A 20,757-nucleotide genomic window follows, 5' to 3' on the forward strand; every position below is an offset into this window, starting at 1 on the left:
GCACAGGTTGGAGAGTGCCGTGATAGGAGCCATCAGAACAAGGGCAGGAACGTGACCTCCGAGGTGATCCTGATACAGGTGCTTCCAGTGGAGCGTTTCAGAATTCTGTGTCAAAAAAGAAGGCTGCATGTTGACTGGGGTGGGGCTGTGCCTATGTTCGGGGTGGCCCATGGGTGTAGTGCACCCCTTTTTTTGTATTTGTCTTGCCTCCTCTCCTTCAGGATCTGCTCCTTCCTCCTCGTGGCTCTGGGGACTGCACCTCAGAATCCCACCGGTCACTCCTCCGATGCAGGGATGGACATGGGAACCAAGTGGGGCCTTTGGGGTATCTTCAGGCCTCCCACAGCCGCTGGCCTGCCTGCCATCTTCCTGCCCCCCTTGCCCCTTCGCTCACTTCTCCTGGGCTGAACCCACACCCAAAAGCCTGATCCAGGACTGGGCTAGGTGACCGGTGCAATCCTTAGATGCCTCTCTTGGTTCCCACTGCCCTGCAGTCTTGGGGCAGGTTGAGGGGGGAGTCACAGGCCATCTAAGCAAGGAAAAGCAGAGAGGGCTGTTTGGGAGGGTGATGGAGGACCCTGGTGGGACACCGAGTCACAGCCTTGCTGGGCACAATGACTGGCGTGCATAGTGAGCTGCTTTCCCAAGCAATGCCACCCCCAGCTCTCAGATATGCTGCTGAAAGGGGTGACGGGCAGTGGGGGGCTTGGGACTCTGCCAAGGTGTCCTAACTGCCATCCCCATCCCCAGGCACAGGCCCAGGCCCCTCCAGCAAGAAAGGCTAGGGACCACACTGCCACGGGGTTTGCCACACCCTTGTCTCTTGGGAAGCTGCCCTCTCCCAGGGAAAGGCAGGGCTGGGGGCTGTTCAGGCTCTGCCACTACCTGCTCTGTGACTTCGGGCAGGCCACCAATTCCTCTGAAAAATGGGAGTCATTGTGGGCACCATCACACCTGGGTACAGGACGCCAGTGGCTCAGCTGCCCCAGCCAGGCTGCCCTGTCCTGGCCTCAGCACACCTCCCACAGCCACTGCCGGCAGCCCTGGACCTTCTCCTGCTGAGGCCTTACTGCCAATCCCTCTGGGAGACCAGACACAACAGGCAGCCGTCTGGGTGACTCCCAGGAGCCCAGGCCTCTATCCTGTCCTCCCCAGTGGCTGGGGCAGTGGGCTGGGCAGCAGGGCCTCAGTGCCCTGGGAGGCAGGGCTCATCCCACAAGTTGCCATGGTGGCCCCTCCTCCTGCCCCTTACTCATTAGCCAAGCTGTACTGACACGGGTTGCCCAGGCAGGGGACAACTCGCTGGACAAAGCTGGCCGTGCGGGCGCTCAGGCGTGCAGGGTGGCCAGCGCCCCAGCCAGGAATGGACAGCCTCCAGGACACAGTGCCCCCGGACCACGGGGGCTGCTGTCCTGCCCTCAGCAGGCTGGTTCCCAGAGGCTTTGGGGCTGAGATGTGGACTCTCTTTGCCCTTTCTGGACCCCTGGTAAGGAGGAGGAGCTGGGGGGCAGGCAGGGAGTGGAGGAAGCTGAGAGGCTGAGGGTGTCTGCCTTGCAGGCAGGATCCAGAAATGTGCTCACATTTTCTCCAGAAACTGCCCATGCTGACTGCCAGGTCTAGGGTCTGGGGACAGCAGGACGGCTCCTGGAGGCTGTCCCTGGACAATCCCCAGTGGCAGTGGGGCCTGACATTGCTCAGCAGCAGGCAGCCCCCACACAGAAGGGGTGGGTGTGCCTCAGCTGGAAACCCACAAAAGCCTGAGTTGGAAGATGGCTCCAGGACAAATGCGGCCCAGAGATGCATGAAACCTGCAGCACCTTCGCAGGCGGGAAGAAGGGGCCGGCTGCCCATTTCATTTCCAAAGGGGAAATTGTTTTATATACATTTTTTTTTTTCCTGACCACGAAGAGTAATGGACTGGGCGCGGTGCCTCATGCCTGTTATCTAAGCACTTTGGGAGGCCGAGGAGGGAGGATCACCTGAGGTCAGGAGTTGGAGACCAGCCTGGCCAACATGGAGAAACCCCTGACTCTACTAAACATACAAAAATTAACCAGGCATGACGGGTAGGTTGCAGCGAGCCGAGATCTCGCCACTGCACTCCAGCCTGGGCAACAACGGCGAAACTCCGTCTCAAAAAAAAAAAAAAAAAAAGGAGTAATGGATTTGCACTTCCTGTAAAACTTTCAGAAAAAAATGAAAGTTATAAAGAAGAAAGAAGTTTAACTCAAATCCTAGTGCTTGGAAATAGCCATTACTAAATATTTTGGTGTATTTAATTCTCCTCCTTTTTTGGGTTGTGCGGCCTTACCAAATTATTGTTATCATAGGAACGGCAGTATCAGTATCAGACACTTGGGTCAAGCTCAGGGCGCCAGGCACTGCGCTGGGTGTCTCTCGTGCACTGACCCTTCTGGGAAGGGACGTGGAGGCCAGGGGTGACTGTGGCTGCAGAAGACAGAATGGGAGCTGGGCTCAAGCCACCCGACCTCCGGCCCTGGCTTCCCCGGGCGTAGGTGACCTCTCGGGGCACTGGTGCGGGGCCCTCAAAGCTGGAGAGGCCTGTCTTGCAGGGCTGGGCTGTGTGGGCACCTGTGGCCCCAGGTCTGACCCAGCCGCTGTCCTCCAGTTCCTGTTCCAGATGCTGACTTTCATGATCTACATCGTGAGCACTGTGTTCTGTGGGCACCTGGGCAAGGTGGAGCTGGCATCGGTGACCCTTGCGGTGGCCGTGAGTACCCAGCTTGGCCCAGAGCAGGGACATTCTCTCGCCAGGCTTTTCCACCGGGTTCCCGGGTGGGCCCGTCTTGGGTGGCTGGTCAGGGATGGGAAGACACAGCCCACGTGGCTGGACAGCCGCCTTCACAGGTGGAAACTGAGGGCCGGAGATGGAGGCAGTCTCGCCCTGGGGCACACAGCACGTGAGGCTGCGGAGCAGAGCCACCTCTGCCACCGCTGCCTGATGGGCAGCATTTCCCCACCCCGGCTCAGCCCAGATGCAGGGGCCTCTCTTCAGGCCTCGCCTGACAAGCTCTTGTTTCCTCCTGTGTGTGGCACCAGTTTGTCAATGTCTGCGGAGTTTCTGTAGGAGTTGGTTTGTCGTCGGCATGTGACACCTTGATGTCTCAGGTGGGTGGCCTCCCGGAGCTCGGCAGGAAGCTAGGCAAGGGCAGAGCCAATCCCACAGGTGCCATGGAGATGGCAGGTGGAAGGGATGTACCCAGGTGATCTGGGAGTGATGGGCCCTGGGGTCAGCTGCCCCTGCCCCACCTCCAAGGACCACAGGCTGTCAGGGAAACAGACCCTCCCCTTTGAAAGAGTCTGGGCCAGGAGAAAGGGGTGGAGACGGTGGAGACAGTTCTCTGACCTCTTGTCCCCAGAGGAGGTCACCAAGTAGAGAAAGACAACCAGTTCCCCAGCCTCACTCCTAAGTTCGGCTGCCTACATGCAGGCATGTGTCAAAGGCCAAGCGGACACAGAAGGAACCTCCCTGCTTGCAGGGGCCTGCAGTCCAGCAGGGGCTGCCCAGGTGGCCGTGGGGTCACAAAGCAGCAAGGCCTCACTTCTCCCTGGGGGTTCTAGCCTCACGGTGGACCTGGGCTTGGTCCTGGCTCCACTTATCCCTCCGCGACATATGATGAAGCCCCCCATGACTTCGTCCTCCTTGGAGCTTTGGAAGAACACTGGAGACAGTGGGGGGCCCAGGCTCAGGAAGGCCCCTGTGCCGTTACAGGCTGCGGGCGCCAGGTTGCAGTCACCAGAGGCCGCAGGCTCCGCCACACACCGCTGGCGCTGCTGACAGTTCGCTCCCTGCGCGGGGTTTAGGAATGTCCGGGGCAGTGGAAAGGGCTGACGCGGGGCGGGCTGTGTTGCAGAGCTTCGGCAGCCCCAACAAGAAGCACGTGGGCGTGATCCTGCAGCGGGGCGCGCTGGTCCTGCTCCTCTGCTGCCTCCCTTGCTGGGCGCTCTTCCTCAACACCCAGCACCTCCTGCTGCTCTTCAGGCAGGACCCGGACGTGTCCAGGTGCGCTGGGCTCCGGCTGGGAAGATGGGGCTTGCCAGAGACCCAGAGGCTCCTGGAAAACCCGGGCTGCCGAGGGAAACCCTGAAGCAGCTCAGCCCTCAGACCCCATGCTTCTCTAGGCCACCAGTGCTCACAGTGCACTGGGCCTGTGGGTACCTTCCAGGCTTTGGTTTGGGGATTCTCCCCACGGCTGCAGCTCCAGCAGTGACCAGCAGGGGAAGAGGCGGACAAACGCCCAGTTTTAATTAAGGAGGCAAGGCGAGAAACAATTTGGGATTCGCATTTTATTTGCATTTGTGTGCCCGGACACAGTTGGAGCTTTACAGATGCTTTTGGAGAAATGAAGTGTGTGCGTTTTCCCATATTCCAAAAAGGAGAAAGGTGACAACCACTTTCTGATGAATTATAGATGATGATGATGATGATTTGAGACAAAGTCTCGCTCTGTCGCCCAGGCTGGAGTGCAGTGGTGCGATCTTGACTCACTGCAACCTCCACCTCTCGGGTTCAAGTGATTCTCCTGCCTCCGCCTCCTGAGTAGCTGGGACTACAGGCATGCGCCACCACACCCGGCTAATTTTTGTATTTTTAGTAGAAACGGGGTTTCACTATGTTGGCCAGGATGGTTTTATCTCCTGAGCTCGTGATCCACCGCCTCGGCCTCCCAAAGTGCTGGGATTACAGGCGTGAGCTACTGTACCCATCCTATAGTTTATTATGAAATTTAGAGATGCCCTGTCTTAGGGATGCCTTGTTCATTTATATAATGTACATTTCATTTGATTATTGCTTTTTAAGATATAACCGTTTTTTCTTACAAACCACGTTATTCTGAATTGAAGTTCCCTGGTCCTGAGGCCTGGGTGTCTGGGTGCTTCAGCTGCCCCTCCTGGCACCTGCTTAGCATCTGGAAGCAGCAGTCCCTGATGCTGAGGTTTCATAGTCCTGGCGGAGACCCTGGGACGGCGGCTGAGCACCCTGTCCTGGAGGACACAGGGGAGAGGGCCCTGTCTCCCCAGGCCACAGCCTGGTCAGCTCCGGAGCTTCTCCCTCTCTTGCAGGTTGACCGAGGACTATGTCATGATTTTCATTCCAGGACTTCCGGTAGGTGCCCTGTTTGCTGAGCATGGAATCACATTCTCCTAAATTCTGGCTTTTTGCTTTCCCACCCTATCCTGCTGTGACTTCCTGCTGGGCCATGAGGATGATTGACAGAAGAGAAGTATGGCCTAACTATGGGTACCAGATAACCTTTGGAATTGATATTGTGGAAGGTTATTCAGTCCTACAAAGAGACTAATGACATATTTTAAAGGGAGAAAGCATATTATAACCCAATATACACATATTGATCCCATTTCAACCTCCGGGAGGTGGAGGTTGCAGTGAGCCGAGATCATGTCACTGCCCTCTAGCCCGGGTGACAAAAGTGAAACTCTGTTTCAAAAAAAAAAAAAAAAAAAGACTTAACCCACTGCAAGATTATATACACATTTGCTTATACTTTTTTGGACTCTTCCAGGGTTTCTATTTTTACATTTAACATATTAATCCAACTAAAAATGTTTTGAACACCATTTATTGCATATTCTCTCCCTTCTGCATTGATTTGTTAAATACTAAATGAATCAGCAGTGCATCTATCTGGGTCAGTGTCTGTATGTCCAGCGACCCGGGGATCTCTATGCCTCTTCTGCAGCCCAGTGCTTCACTGTTTGACTTGCAGGTTGGTGATGCCTGTTACGACTGCCAGTTCTGTGTGCTGGACGGCCCTACCAGGCTGAGCTCACTTTCTGACAGTGTAGCCTCCATGGCACCAGGCGGAGAATTGTGGGCAAGGGAGCTGGGCAGGGAAGAGGTCAGGGTGAAGGTGGGAGGCCCGAACAGCGTGCAGTCCCAGCAGACCCAGCCACGCCCACTTCTCTGCCAGGCCAGTGCCATGACCTTTTTGGGGCCTAGTTGGTTACAGATTTCTTCCGGTATATGGAAACCCCCTTATAGGACTGCTCTTCTCTGAGTCTTCCATATAATCCATACTTTGGCTTTTCGGACAAAAGTGATGGCATGTTGTCAACCAGGACTACTGGGGCTGGGTCGGGGGAAATGCCCTATAAAGATGTCACTGTGAGGCCGGGCGCGGTGGCTCACGCCTGTAATCCCAGCACTTTGGGAGGCCGAGACGGGTGGATCACGAGGTCAGGAGATCGAGACCATCCTGACTAACACGGTGAAACCCCGTCTCTACTAAAAATACAAAAATTAGCCGGGCGCGGTGGCGGGCGCCTGTAGTCCCAGCTACTCGGGAGGCTGAGGCAGGAGAATGGCGGGAACCCGGGAAGGCGGAGCTTGCAGTGAGTGGAGATCGCGCCACTGCACTCCAGTCTGGGCGACAGAGCGAGACTCCGTCTCAAAAAAAAAAAAAAAAAAAAAAAAGATGTCACTGTGGTGTCTTGTCAGTAAGCCAAGGCCCTTCCATAAAATGCAGCTGCAAAAGTTAACTACCAATAATAGTGACTAATAAGACTAACATAGGGCGTGGCTAACACTTGGAATGCTTAAAATGTCCCATGTATCATTTTGTAAGCACTTTGCAATATTAACTTTGCAATATGTATGTATGTAAAATATTAAGTGTATATTAAGTACACACACGCACTATTATTATCCCCATTACAGATGAGGAGACAAACTCATCTGTAAGTATGAGGTTAAGTAACTTGCCCAAGATCACACATCTCTGAAGAGGCAGAGCCAGGAATCGAACCCAGTCTATTCCAGCTCTGTACTCGTATCAGTACACTATGCTGAAAAGAAGTGGAGAGCTACAGGAAGGAATGGGACAGGGCCCTGGGTTAGGTTTCAGTTGATGCCCATTCTATTCCCCTTAAGAAAGGAGAGAAAGGGTAGATAAAGTGTCCCCAACACACACACTGCCACGCACACTCCCCTGCGGTCCTCCCCGGCCAGGGAAGGGCCTGCCGCCCCCGTAGGGTCTTGAACCTGCTTAGCCTAGGCTGCTCGCGGCCAGCATGTCTCAGTACCTGCCATTCCGTCGTCCGAGGTCACGCCTTCAAATCCTGTCTCTAAGGCCAGAGGCAAAGTAGCCCCTTCTGTGAACAGGCCCTTGGGTCACTTCTCACCTTCCTAAGCTGATGGGGGCCTGGCTTAGCAGCCAGAAGGCCTACCAGGCGCTGTGCACCATGAGCATGTGTGCAAAGGGTACTCTCTCAGAGCCAAAGCACGCCTGCTCGTCTCCCCCGTGGCAGAAGGGAGCCCTGAGGGGGCCTCTCCCATAGGCCGGGCCCAAGCACGAGCCCAGGTGGCTGGGTAGGCTTTGGCCGCACCTGAGAGGCCCCAGACATACTTTGATGAAGTCATTGCCCCAATCTAGGGTACTATGTCCTGGAAAGGAATGTCTGTTAAAGCTCATTTGGTGGGTTTTGGTCATTGTTGTTGATTTGTTTGGGCTTGCTCTTCATACAGGTGATTTTTCTTTATAATCTGCTGGCAAAATATTTGCAAAATCAGGTACATTTGGTGTGCGGGGAGGCCCTTCTCCCAGCACACTGCCCTATCCCAGTGGGAGGGGGCCTGGGGCTTTCCCCTTCTCTCCACCCTCTGTGAACCGGCTTCTGAAAGGGGTTGCTTCCAACCCACCTGCCACGTCCTGACCTCCCGCACAGAGGCAGGTGAGAAGCTGTGCGTCCCCGCCTCTGCCAACTCCCGAACAGGGATGGCTGAAGGGGCAGGAGGAGGAGTCCCCATTCCAAACCCTGGGTTTGTCCATCCTCCATCCATCCCACTCACACCTCAGCAGGGCCAGTTTTCATTTATTTTCAGAAGATCACCTGGCCCCAAGTCCTCAGTGGTGTGGTGGGCAACTGTGTCAACGGTGTGGCCAACTATGTCCTGGTTTCTGTGCTGAACCTGGGGATCAGGTGAGCCCAGGGTTTGGTGGGGCCTAGTCAGGGGACACTGCCCACCGAGTTCCCCACCCCTGCTGGAGACAGATCAGTCACCATCCTGGCCCTGCCTGTGCCATCCTGAAGTGGAGGGTTATGGGGAGTTGGAGGGGCCTGATGGTCCCTTGGGGACCTCAGTTTGAGGCCTGATCGGGTGAGAGGACAGCCACTCTTCACTCCTGCCCAATCCCACCAGCAGAGGCGAAGTGGGCACTGGCAGGGTGGCCCCCAGGACATTGTAGTTATGGCTGCCTGGGAAGAGCCACCATGGCCAGAGGTGCATGTGGGCCCTGGTTGAGTCTGATCCCAGGATGGGAGTAGAGCAGAGCCATGCCTGCCCCACACGGGTTGGCCGCCAGAGCAACCTCTCTCTCAGGCAGGGCAGTGGCAGAGTTGGCATCAGTCCCAGCCCTGTTCTCTCTCCTTTCCCAGGGGCTCTGCCTATGCCAACATCATCTCCCAGTTCGCACAGACCGTCTTCCTCCTTCTCTACATTGTGCTGAAGAAGCTGCACCTGGAGACGTGGGCAGGTGGGAGGCCTGGCCTGCTCTGGGAGGCTGAGCAGGCCAGCGGCACAGCTGCCCAGGCCTTGGGGCAGGGCAGTCGGCAGGCAGAGGGTGCAGTGGAGCCTGTTGGAGGAGGTGCAGGACCCTGCACGGCCCCCTCCTCCCCCTTTGCTTCCCCAGCCCCAAGGGCCCGGAGTCCCTCCATCCAAGGTGTCATGATGCAGAGCCCTGCTTCACAGAAGCCTGGCCCAGGGAGCTTTCTTGCCCAGCCCCTGCTCTCAGGATGGCGGTGAGAGCAGTGACACCCATGGAATACTAGGCTTCAGCAGTGCGTGGGGTGCCCGACATTCCTGAATTCATTTAAACCTCACCCCACCTCATTAGCCCCATCTTACAAAGAGGAGATTATGACAGATGGAGGTTAAGTAATTTGCTGAAACACCAGGCGTGTAGGGGCCTGCCCGTGCTTTTCTGCCTCTTGAGAGCCAATCCCATACAACAAGGACCTCCTCTTGCCAGATATTTCAGGAACAGCTCTGCAGGCCCCTGGGGCCTCACGTGGGGCAGGGCTCTGGCTGAGCCCTTTCCAAGCTTGCCCGGCGCACCTGCGGTGTGTTTCCCTTCAGTATCCTTGATCTCATGCCGCCCCTGAAAACTCCCCAGGGAGGCAGAGCAGATACAAGGCCTGGGGTTTTCAGATGGAAATGGAGCCTGCGGAGTGGTGGGTAGTTGCTCAAGATCCCACACTGTTGAGGGTGGAGTGGGGACCAACATCCACGCCCTGGGCCCTGGGGCCATCCCGTGGACCGGCCAGGTGAGCCTGGTGCCCTGTTCCTGCATCCTCCTCCTCCACGGGCCCCAACGCCAGCTCTAGACCAGCCGCATTCCCTCTACAAAACGCGCAGTGCCTGGGCCTGCTAAGCCCCAGAGCAGGAAGAGCCAAAGCTGTTTAGGGGCCTCCTGGCTGTGGGGAGCAGGAATGGGGTGGGCAAGCAGGGCAGGATGTGAGCTCACGGGGCCTCTGTTTCCAGGTTGGTCCAGCCAGTGCCTGCAGGACTGGGGCCCCTTCTTCTCCCTAGCTGTCCCCAGCATGCTCATGATCTGTGTTGAGTGGTGGGCCTATGAGATCGGGAGCTTCCTCATGGGTACGTGGGAGAGCACGGGGGGGGGGGGGGGCGCAATGGCGTGTGGGCGGCTCACCCAGCCCAGAAGCCCCCTCCCCAGGATGGCAGCTCACCAGCCCCCTTCCGACTTCACTGGCCAGGCCCTCAGGCACGGACCCAGAGAGCACCACTGCCCAGCGGGGCTGATCCATCTGTTGCTGGTCTGCCTCTCCATTAGGCTGTGAGCATCCAGGAGGCAGGCCTGGGCCTTTCGTGCCTGAATCCCAGCACAGGCCAGGCGGAGCAGGTGCCCGTGGGAGGTGTCCAAGGCACAGAGGAGTGACAGATTGAACTGGTTTGCGGGTGTGAGCAGAGGCCCGGGCTTGCCAGTATGAGGCTCCCACCCGCTGCCTTGTGCGTGCTCATTAAAGCACTCGGCGAAGTGAGGACTCCAGGCAGCCTGAATATGAGAACCCCTGCCCTGCCCCACGTTTGCAGATGAGAAAATGGGGCGCAAGAACAGAGCAACTCCACAAATAAAAAATCAGCGGAGGGCCGAGAACCGAACTTGAGTTGCCGGACCCTGGTCCCGCGCTCTGTCTCCTCCCTCACACTGAGTTCATCTGAAAAGACAGACCACACAGGGAAGCCTGCAGGGGCCTCCGGGGCACTGGGCAGAATTTTCCTAACGGGCTGAAGGCCAGGCAGGAATGTCTTTTTGTTGTCATTGTTACCAATCTGCTCCTCAAAATCAGCCGGGCTCAGTGACTCACGCCGGTAATCCCAGCACTTTGAAAGGCCGAGGCGGGTGGATCACTTGAGGCCAGGAGTTTGAGACCAGCCTGGCCAACATGGTGGAACTCTGTTTCTACAAAAAATACAAAACTTAGCTGGGTGTGATGGCACCACCTGTAGTCTCAGCGACCTGGGGGCCTGAGGTGGGAGGATCACCTAAGCCAGGAGGTGGAGGCTGCAGTGAGCTGTAATTGCACCATCACACTCCAGCTTGGGCTACAGAGTGAGACTCTGTCTCAAGGAAAAAAACAAAAATTGCACGAGTCCCCAAAGTGGAGCAGCGTCCTGTTGGTGCAGGGTCTGGGTGTCTGGGGCTGCGGGCTGGGCTCACGGCAGGCCTCTCCTCCAGGGCTGCTCAGCGTGGTGGATCTCTCCGCCCAGGCTGTCATCTACGAGGTGGCCACTGTGACCTACATGGTAAGGCTCCTGAAGGGGTGTCTTCCCCAGATCCCCCACCTGACGGCTGGAGGTGTCATAGGAGGGGGGCAGGCTGTCACCTGAGGCTGTCTCTGTCTCCTAAGGGACCGCCCTGGGCCTCTCGTGCCCACCAGGTCCAGGCCCTGCTCAGCGTACGCCAGGGTTCACACACAGGTGCCCACAACCTGTCCACCAAGGGTGATATTTCACCCACAGATGTTGGAATTTTAAAAAGTAATTAGCATTATTTTAAAATTGGGAGATTTCACATCAGAATCTTATTTTTGAATTTTCTTTAAAAAATGCACATTCCAGGCCGGGTGCAGTGGCTCGTGCCTGTAATCCCAGTACTTTGGGAGGCTGAGGTGGGCGGATCACAAGGCCAGGAGTTCAAGACCAGCCTGGCCAATATGGTGAAACCCCGTCTCTACTAAAAATATAAAAAGTTAGCCGGGTGTGGTGGCACAGGCCTGTAGTCCCAGCCACTTGGGAGGCTGAGGCAGGAGATTCGCTTTAACCCAGGAGGTGGAGGTTGCAGTGAGCCAAGATCGTGCCCCTGCACTTAAGCCTGGGCAACAGAGTGAGACTCTGTCTCAAAAAAAAAAAAAAAAAAAAAAAAAAAGGCACATTCCATTGAGCAGTGGCCCACATTCCTGCACCCTGCAGTCGGCCAGCGCTGGGTGACGGCGTCCCCACCAGGGCCATGGGCTCTCCTCCACCACAGCCCCCACCTCCCCTCTACTCCCCACAGAGACACAGCCATCATCTTGCTTACGCAGCTCATGTCACTCCGGTGTGCATCTGCATGTTATCCTTGACCCCAGCGTTAAGCAAAGGAGTCACAGAAATCTACATTACAAAACCAATTTACAGATTCTTATTTTTACAAATGGTTTCTGCTGAAATCTCTTTTTTCTTACAGGGAGCTTTTCCGGGACTAAGACCACAGTCGCCTCTTTAAAATCTGTTTACTCATTTGCTTTTGACAACACAGTGATTTCGGTTGCAAGGCCCGCCTGCCTGTGCTGCCTCTGAGGGCGCAGGTGGTGGTGGGACTGGTTGGCTCATGGGGGGGTACCCCCACCCTTCTCCCAGCCCCAGCTCTCCCGGCCTCATTGTCAGCAGCAAGAATGTGACATACTTCTTATGCTGCATGCCTGAGATCTGCCCTGCCTTCCCGCTCCCGTCCCTCTTGGCCCAGGCTGGCTCAGGACTTCAGGGGTTGGAGGGTGGGCCCACTGACAGTGCTTTCTTATCTTTGATCCCAGATTCCCTTGGGGCTCAGCATCGGGGTCTGTGTCCGAGTGGGGATGGCTCTGGGGGCTGCGGACACTGTGCAGGCCAAGCGCTCGGCCGTCTCGGGCGTGCTCTGCATAGGTAGGTGGAATCCTCTCCTGGTAGGGCCACTGAACATTGGCCTGAGTCACCAGCCCGGGCCAGAGGAAGGCTGGCATGGTAGAGGCAGAGCTGGCCTTGGGAGCTGCCAGGTTTATCTTCCAAGCCTGCTGGACCTGCCATCCGACCCAGGCCAGCCTCTGCTGCTAGGCTGACAGCTGCCTCCCTCTGAGCAGCAAGCGATCCTCCCACCACCTTCTCCCCATCCCCACTCACGCCTTCCCTGCCGCTGTGACTGTGGGACTCTTGTGGAGACAGCTGGCTTCCACCACTTACCTTAGAGAAAAGCCTGACTCTTTGAAGGCCCTTCCTGCCCAGCACTCTCCTTCCAGCTGTCCAGAGTCCTTTTGCAAGCCTGGCCCTCCCGGCACCCCCATGAGCCCGGCAGCTGCCAACCCACTCTTGAGAAGGAGCCACTCGTGTCTTCCGACATCGTGGCTGTGCTTTCTGAGACTGGGAGGCTCAGACGGGCTTCTCTGTAGTGGTTCTCAGGCTGTAGCCTGCGCCGGAATCCCCGAGAGGGCTGGTCACAGATTGCTGGGCCTCACCAGCAGGCTTTGATTCAGTAGGTCGGAGGCAGGGTCTGAGAATCTGTTTCTAGCAAGTTCCCAGGTGACGTTGCTGCTGGATCAGTGTGCCGCCTACTCTGAGAACCACTGGAGTGGAAGCGTCTTCCACTCTGCCCTTCCTACAAGACCGTCTAGCCCAAATGAACGCCTTGGATGCAGGGGACATCAGGGCCCGTGACAAAAGGCACCTGGTTGCAGAGGGCTGGGCTGACTTGCTGATCTGAGCAGGGGTGCTCCCTGGCTCGGGGGCTGTCATTGCTGCACCTTTTGTCTCTTGCAGTTGGCATTTCCGTGCTCCTGGGCACCGTGATAAGCATCCTGAAAAATCAGCTGGGGCGTATTTTTACCAGTGATGAGTAGGTAATCAGTTTTCTATGCTGACTTTTGGAAAATGTCAAAGTGGTTCCCAGCCTGTCCTCAGATTTTTCACAGGCCTGGCTCAGTGCTCGGCCCAAAGGAAGCAGGAAGAGCCCAGGCTTGGCTGTCACTGAGAGGAAGCCAACCTCTGTCTGTCCACCCTAGGCCTTTAGTGCCTGTCCACAGACAAGAGGCTAATTGAAGGGCAGTCCAAAATTGTGGGGGCTCTTCTGAAAGTTTAGGTGTGACCCACAGACACAGAAAACTCTGGGCTAGCAGTGCCAGTTACATTTGTGTGGGGGATCTACCTCTATTCCAAAGCTTTTTCTTGTGGGGGTGGGGTGTGGAATAGAAGGGATATAAACGGGTCTGAAAGGATACGTCTGTCTTAATGCTTTCTCATTTCTTCTGTAGAGATGTCATTGCCCTGGTGAGCCAGGTCTTGCCGGTTTATAGCGTCTTTCACGTGTTTGAGGCCGTCTGTGTAAGTACCACTTTGATCCAAAGCCTGACTCCCCGCCACATGATTTATGTATGTATTTGTGCCCTCCCCAAGACCTCGCAGGGCTGTGAGGATGACCTTGTTAATACACGTGAAGGGCTAACTGTATAGTACGTGCCCAAAGTATTTGCTGATAATAGTTCCATTCTTATTTCAAACGACGACTTCCCTCTTCTTCTGTAATTTACACAGCTCAAAAGCGAATGCAGATTAGCAAAGAACTGAAACATTGCAGCAGTGTAAAGCCACAAATCTTTTTCTTCCCGATTCCTCATGAGCAGGGACCATGACATTGACCTATGCCCCAGGCTGGCCAGGAGCTGAATGGCAACCATATCCTGTTGCCAGCACAGAGGGACATTTCTACAAGGGAACGAGCCCACCCAGAACACAGAAGGACCTGGACTTTCTGCTTCTTCGATCACTAAAGGACAGGTGTCATTTAACATAGATTTGAATTATGTGATTTTTTTTTTTTTTTTTTCTGAGACAAGGTCTCGCTTTGTCGCCCAGGCTGGAGTGCAGTGGTGCGATCATGGCTCACTGCAGCCTCAACCACCTGGGCTCAAGTGATCCTCTCGCCTCAGCCTCCTGAGTAGCTGGGACTACGGGTGCATGCCACCATAGCCAGCTAATTTTTAAAGTTTGTATTTTTTGTAGAGACAGGGTCACACTATGGTAGGTGGAGTCCTCTCCTGGTGGGCCTTCCAACACTGGCCTGAGTCACCAGCCTGGGCCAGAGGAACACTGGCACAGTGGAGGCAGGGCTGGCCTCGGGAGCTGCCGGGTTTATCTTCCAAGCTCTGGCTGGTCCCTAACTCCTGGGCTCAAGTCATCCTCCCGTATCAGCCTCCCAAAGTGCTGGGATTATAGGCATGAACTACGGTACCCAGCTATGACTTTTTAAAAGCAAGAGAAAACAACAAAACCCAAAACACCAAACTCTTGCTTAATAAGCAGAATTGGAACTCACAGCTCTCCGACTTCGCATCTCAAGTTCTGTGAATTCCTCAGGAACACACCCCTTGTATACATTCCCATAGCTCTGCAGAGGGATATGCCCTTAATTAGCAACACGGAACCCTGGCACACTCCAGCTCTTTCCCCACCCGGGGAAAAAACACTCGCATAATAATTACCAACTCATTGCAAGTCTACTGAAATAAATCATATTTATGGAGGATTTTTCCAAAGGCCTCTGTGCACTCCATCCAGTTCACTAACTATTGTAGGATTTATTTTTGAATACAGCTGGGCATTCGGAAAGCGACAAGCTTGGGTCACATGTTCTTAGCCTCGGCAGAAATGCCTTCTCTGAGCTGCGTTCTGGTATTATATTTGTGGCCTTTATCAAGGAACATTAAGCGAAACTAGTTTATGGAGCCCATTATTGCTTTTGTCATAGGATACTTTTTTTTTTTTTTGAGACAGAGTCTCATTCTGTCTCCTAGACTGGAGTGCAGTGCAGTGGTGTGATCTTGGTTCACTGCAACCTGCACCTCCCGGGTTCAAGTTATTCTCATGCCTCAGCCTCCCGAGTAGGTGGGATTACAGGCCTGTACCCCCACACCTGGCTAATTTTTGTATTTTAGTAGAGACGGGGTTTCACCATGTTGGCCAGGCTGGTCTCAAACTCCTGACCTCAGTAGTTTGCTCCAGGTGACCCACCCGCCTCGGTTTCCCAAAGTGCTGGGATTACAGGTGTCAGCCATCTCGCCCGGCTTGGATACTGTTAAAAGACACTATTCATACTTTTTCTCTAGTGTCTGGGTGAGACCACACCTGAGAAATCGTTCTTGAAATTGAAAGCTAAGAATAGCTTTGCTTTTTTTTTTTTTTTTTTGAGACAGGTCTTGCTCTGTCACCCAGGCTGGAGTGCAGCAGTGCCATCTCAGCTTACTGCAGCCTCCACCTCCTGGGCCCAAACAATCCTCCTACCTCAGCCTCCTGAGTAGCTGGGACTACAGGTGTGCACTACCATGCCCAGCTCATTTTCTTTTTAAAGTTTTGTAGAGATGGAATCTTGCCATGTTGTCCAGGCTGGTCTTGAGCTCCTGGGCTCAAGCAGTCCTCCTGCCTTGGCCTCCCAAAGTGCTGGGATTGCAGGCATGAGCCATGGCACCTGGCCCAGCATTTCTTAAGAAATTAAGTAGGCCTCCCCTTCCAGGGGGCAGTACTTCTCTAGTCACTTGGCTACCAAGAAACTCCGAGTCAGGGTTACAGAGAACAGTTACTGGGGCCTGAGGGCCTGTGTATGTGCAGCCCATCATTTTTCCTCCTGGCTAGTCGGTTTCTTCTTAATTTACATTTTCCATGAGCCTTATTTATATATTTTGTAAACTTTGAGTGAGTTATAATTTACATATGATAAAATTCATATATAAGTATATAACTCAGTGATTTTAAATGTATTTAGAGTTATGTAACCATCACCACCAACTAGTTTTACATCAGCCCCCAGAATTTCCTGGAGACTGTTTTGTAGTTAATCCCTGCTCCAACCTCCTGCTCTGGGCAATCCACTGCATTGCTTTCTGTCTGGATGAACAATTTCATGTAACTAGGGTCATATGACCACAGTCCTGTGTCTGGCTGCTTCTCGTTAGCATACTGTTTTTGAGGTTCATCAATGCTGTGGCATGCGTCAGTGCTTCATTCCTTTTATTAAACTGAGTAGTTCCATTGTATGGAAATACCGCCTGTGTTTATCCATTCAGTTCATCAGCGGATGGACATTTGCGTTGTTTCTCGTTTTTGCTATCATCAATAATGCTGTTTAGAATGTTCACGTGGAAGTCTTTGTGTGGATTTGTTTCCATTTCTTTTAGTAGAGTCCTGGGAGTTGGACTATTGGGTCAAATGATAATTTTATTTTTAGCTTTTTTTGTTGTTGTTGTTGTTGAGACGGAGTCTCGCTTTGTCGCCCAGCCTGGAGTGCAGTGGCCGGATCTCAGCTCACTGCAAGCTCCACCTCCCGGGTTCACGCCATTCTCCTGCCTCAGCCTCCCAAGTAGCTGGGACTACAGACGCCCGCCACCTCGCCCGGCTAGGTTTTTGTATTTTTAGTAGAGATGGGGTTTCACCGTGTTAGCCAGGATGGTCTCGATCTCCTGACCTTGTGATCCGCCCGTCTCGGCCTCCCAAAGTGCTGGGATTACAGGCTTGAGCCACCGCGCCCGGCCAAGCTGGGTGTGGTAGCTCATGCCAGCATACCAGTGCTGCTAATCCCAGCACTTTGGGGAGGCTGAGATGGGAGGATCACTTCAACCAAGGAGTTTGAGACTAGCCTGGGCAACAGAGGGAGACCCCATCTCTACAAAAAATTTAAAACTTAGCTGGGCATGGTAGTGCACACCTGTGGTCCCAGCTAGTCAGGAGGCTGAGGTGGGAGGATTTACTTGAGTCCAGGTGGTCCAGGCTGCAATGAGCTGTGATCATGCCACTGCACTCCAGCCTGGGTGAAAGAGAAAGACCCTGTTAGAAAAGGAGAGGGGAGGGGAGGGGAGGGGAGGGGAGGGGAGAGGAGAGAAACTGTCGATCTGTTTTCTAAAGTGGTTGTATAATTTTACATCCCTACCAGATTTCAGTTTTTTTTTTTTTTGTTTTTTTTTTTTTTTTTTTGAGACGGAGTCTCGCTCTGTTGCCCAGGCTGGAGTGCAGTAGCCGGATCTCAGCTCACTGCAAGCTCCGCCTCCCGGGTTCACGCCATTCTCCTGCCTCAGCCTCCCGAGTAGCTGGGACTACAGACGTCCGCCATCTCGCCTGGCTAGTTTTTTTGTATTTTTTAGTAGAGACGGGGTTTCACCGTGTTAGACAGGATGGTCTCGATCTCCTGACCTCGTGATCCACCCGTCTCGGCCTCCCAAAGTGCTGGGATTACAGGCTTGAGCCACCGCGCCCGGCCTCAGTTTCTTTACTTCCTTGCCAATTCTTGGTATTAGGGTGCATCTTATGGGTTTTGACAAATGTGTGACATATATCTACTGTCACGGCATCACACAGAGCAGTTTCACTGCCCTAACAAGTCCCTGTGCACAACCTGTTCATCCCTTAGCCTCTCCCCACCCCCTTCTGGAACCCCCGGCAACCACTATTTTTAACTGTCTCTATAGTTTGGCCTTTGCCAGAATGTCACTGAGTTGGAATCATGTAGTATGTGGCCTTTCCAGACTGGCTTGTTTCACATAGCAATGCTCATTTAAGGTTCCTCCATGTCTTTTGTGGCTTGATAGCTTATTTCTTTTTATCACTGAATCATACCCCATTGTAGGGATGTACCACGGTTTGTGTATCCACCCACTGATTGAAAGACATCTTAGTTTGCTCCAAGTTTTCGCAATTTATCAATAAAGCTACTATAAACAGTCACATGCAGGTTTTTGTGTAGCCATGTTTTCAACTCATTTGAGTAAGTATCTGGGAACATGATTGTTAGATAGCATGGTAAGACTATGGAAGCTTTCTAAGAAAGTGCCAAGTTGCTTTCCAAAGTAGCTGTACCATTTTGCATTCCCACCAGTGCTGTTTGAGAATCCCTGTCATTCCACATCCTCACTAGCATTTCCTGTTGTTAGTGTTGGGATTTTAGTCACTCTGATAGGTATAGTGGCAGCTGTATTTTTGTTTCTTCATTTTGAAGACAGAGTCTTGCTCTGTCATCCAGGCTGGAGTACAGTGGTATGATCTTAGCTCACTGCACCCTCTGCCTCCCGGGTTTAAGCAATTCTTGTGCCTCAGCCTCTCAAGTAGCTCGGACTACAGGCATGCGCCACCACACTCGGCTATTTTTTTTTTGTACTTTTAGTAGAGATGGGGTTTTACCATGTTGGCCAGGCTGCTCTCAAACTCCTGGGCTTAAGTGATCCACCCACCTTGGCCTTCCAAAGTGCTGGGATGACAGGCATGAGCCACTGCACCTGGCCGAATCTCACTGTTTTCATGTGCTATTCCCCAATGATGTAAGATGTTAAGCATCTTTTCATATGCTTATTTGTCAACTGTATAGGTCTTCTCTGAAGAGGTGTCTGCCTAGATCTTTTGCCCATTTTTAAATTGGGTTGTTTTCTTATTGTTGAGATTTGAGGGGATTTTTTTTTTTTTGCATGTTTTGGATATCAGTTCTTTATTGGATATGTGCTTTGCAGATATTATTTTCCAGCCCATGGCTTTTCATTCTCTTACCATCATCTTTTGCAGAGCAGTAGTTCTTTTTTGTTTGTTTGTTTTGAGATGGAGTCTCGCTCTGTTGCCCAGGCTGGAGTGCAGTGGCCGGATCTCAGCTCACTGCAAGCTCCGCCTCCCAGGTTCACGCCATTCTCCTGCCTCAGCCTCCTGAGTAGCTGGGACTATAGGCGCCCACCACCACGCCTGGCTAATTTTTTTGTATTTTTAGTAGAGACGGGGTTTCACCATGTTAGACAGGATGGTATCGATCTCCTGACTTTGTGATCCACCGTCTCGGCCTCCCAAAGTGCTGGGATTACAGGTGTGAGCCACCACGTGCCCAGCCAGAAGTTCTTAATTTTAACGAAGTTCAACTTAACAGTTTTTTCTTTCATGATCATGCTTTTGGTATTGTATCTAAAAAGTCAGGCTGGGTGGTGGCTCATGCCTGTAATCTCAGCACTTTGGGAGGTTGTGGGTGGAGGACTGCTTGAGGCCAGAAGTTCAAGGCCAGCCTGAGCAACATAGGGAGACCTTATCTCTACAAAAGTTTTTAAAAATTAGCTGGGGGGCGGGGGGCGGTGGTTGGCGCACATCTATAGTCTTCACTACTTGGGAGGCTGAGGCAGGAGGATTGCTTGAGCCCAAGAGTTAAAGGTTATAGTCAGCTATGATTGTACCACTGCACTCCAGCCTGGGCAACAGAGTGAGACCTGCACCTCTAACAATAAAGTAAAATAAAAATTTTTTAAGAGTCACTGTGTAACCCAAATTCACCTAAACTTTCTATTATTTTGTAGGAATTTTATAGTTTTGCATGTTGCTTTTAGGTCTGTGGTTTTAACTTTTGTAAAACAGGATATCTAAATTCATTATTTTGTATGTGGATGTCTAGTTGTTCCAGTACCATTTCTTGAAAAAACTAGGCTTTCTCCAGTTGCCTTTGCTCCTTTGTCAGAATCAGTTGACTATATTTGTATGAGTCTGTTTCTGGGCTCTCTCTTCCATTCCACTGATCTTTCTGTCTATTCTTTCACCAATACAGTCATTCCTAGGTATCCTTGGGCAATTGGTTCCAGGACCCCACAAGGTACCAAAATCCACTGATGCTCAAGTTCCTGATATAAAATAGCACAGAATTTGCATATCACCTATGCCCATCCTCCTATGAGTTTAAATCATCTCTGGATTACTTATAATACCTAATACAATGTAAAAGCTATGTAAACAGTTGCTATGCTGTTTTTTTAAAATTATTGTATTATTGTTTTTCAAATATTTTTGATCCATGGCTGGTTGAATCCATGGATGCAGAATGTGTGGGTATGGAAGGCTGGCTGTATACTTAACATTGCTGAGCTGTACACTTAAAAACAGCTAAGACAGCACATTTTATGTGTATTTTATCATAATTAAAAGGATTTCTTTAAATCAACCCTGACATAAAGTATTGATACAAGGCTGGGTGCAGTGGCTCATGCCTGTAATCCCAGGACTTTGGGAGACCGAGGCAGGCGGATCACTTGAGGTCAGGAGTTCGAGACCAGCCTGGCCAACATGGTGAAACCCTGTCTCTACAAAAAATACAAAAATTAGCTGGGCTTGGTGGCATGTGCCTGTAATCCCAGCTACTCCAGTGGCTGAGGCATGAGAATCGCTTGAACCCGGGAGGTGGAGGTTGCAATGAGCCAAGATAGTGCCAACGGTACTCCAGCTTGGATGACAGAGCATCTGTCTCAAAAAAATAATCATAATAAAAAAAAGTATTGATAGGAAAAGTAACTGAGCTAACATGTATGAAAGTGTCTGAAACACAATAGCCATTTAATAGACGTTAGGGTTGACTATAATGCAACAGACAAGACAGTGTGGCCAACTTTACCATGCTGTGTTAATTACTGTAGCTTCATAGTAATTCTTGAAATTGGATAGTATCACTCCTCCAACATCGCTTTTCTTTGTAA

The 20,757-nt window shown here is 52.6% G+C and overlaps 1 protein-coding gene across 3 annotated transcripts in view; it reads left to right on the top strand.

Annotated features, from left to right (window-relative positions):
• The first annotated feature begins 1,193 nt into the window (after positions 1-1,193).
• SLC47A2 (solute carrier family 47 member 2) overlaps positions 1,194-20,757 on the top strand; it is a 39,493-nt gene continuing 19,929 nt past the window's right edge. For 2 of the 3 annotated variants that reach the window (XR_007720286.1, XM_050763902.1), the window contains exons 1-13: positions 1,194-1,486; positions 2,630-2,731; positions 3,061-3,129; positions 3,876-4,024; positions 5,086-5,128; positions 7,508-7,552; positions 7,865-7,962; positions 8,419-8,516; positions 9,524-9,637; positions 10,740-10,807; positions 12,076-12,184; positions 13,052-13,127; positions 13,543-13,612. Coding sequence is in view for 2 of the 3 variants with exons in the window: in XM_050763902.1 (XP_050619859.1) it covers positions 1,364-1,486; positions 2,630-2,731; positions 3,061-3,129; positions 3,876-4,024; positions 5,086-5,128; positions 7,508-7,552; positions 7,865-7,962; positions 8,419-8,516; positions 9,524-9,637; positions 10,740-10,807; positions 12,076-12,184; positions 13,052-13,127; positions 13,543-13,612 (1,164 nt within the window). In the remaining variant the exon portion in view is untranslated. The remainder of the gene's footprint in view (positions 1,487-2,629; positions 2,732-3,060; positions 3,130-3,875; positions 4,025-5,085; positions 5,129-7,507; positions 7,553-7,864; positions 7,963-8,418; positions 8,517-9,523; positions 9,638-10,739; positions 10,808-12,075; positions 12,185-13,051; positions 13,128-13,542; positions 13,613-20,757) is intronic. The other variant, XM_050763903.1, reaches the window with a different exon arrangement.

This window comes from Macaca thibetana, chromosome 16, assembly GCF_024542745.1.
Source record: "Macaca thibetana thibetana isolate TM-01 chromosome 16, ASM2454274v1, whole genome shotgun sequence".
Taxonomy (NCBI): Eukaryota; Metazoa; Chordata; class Mammalia; order Primates; family Cercopithecidae; genus Macaca; species Macaca thibetana.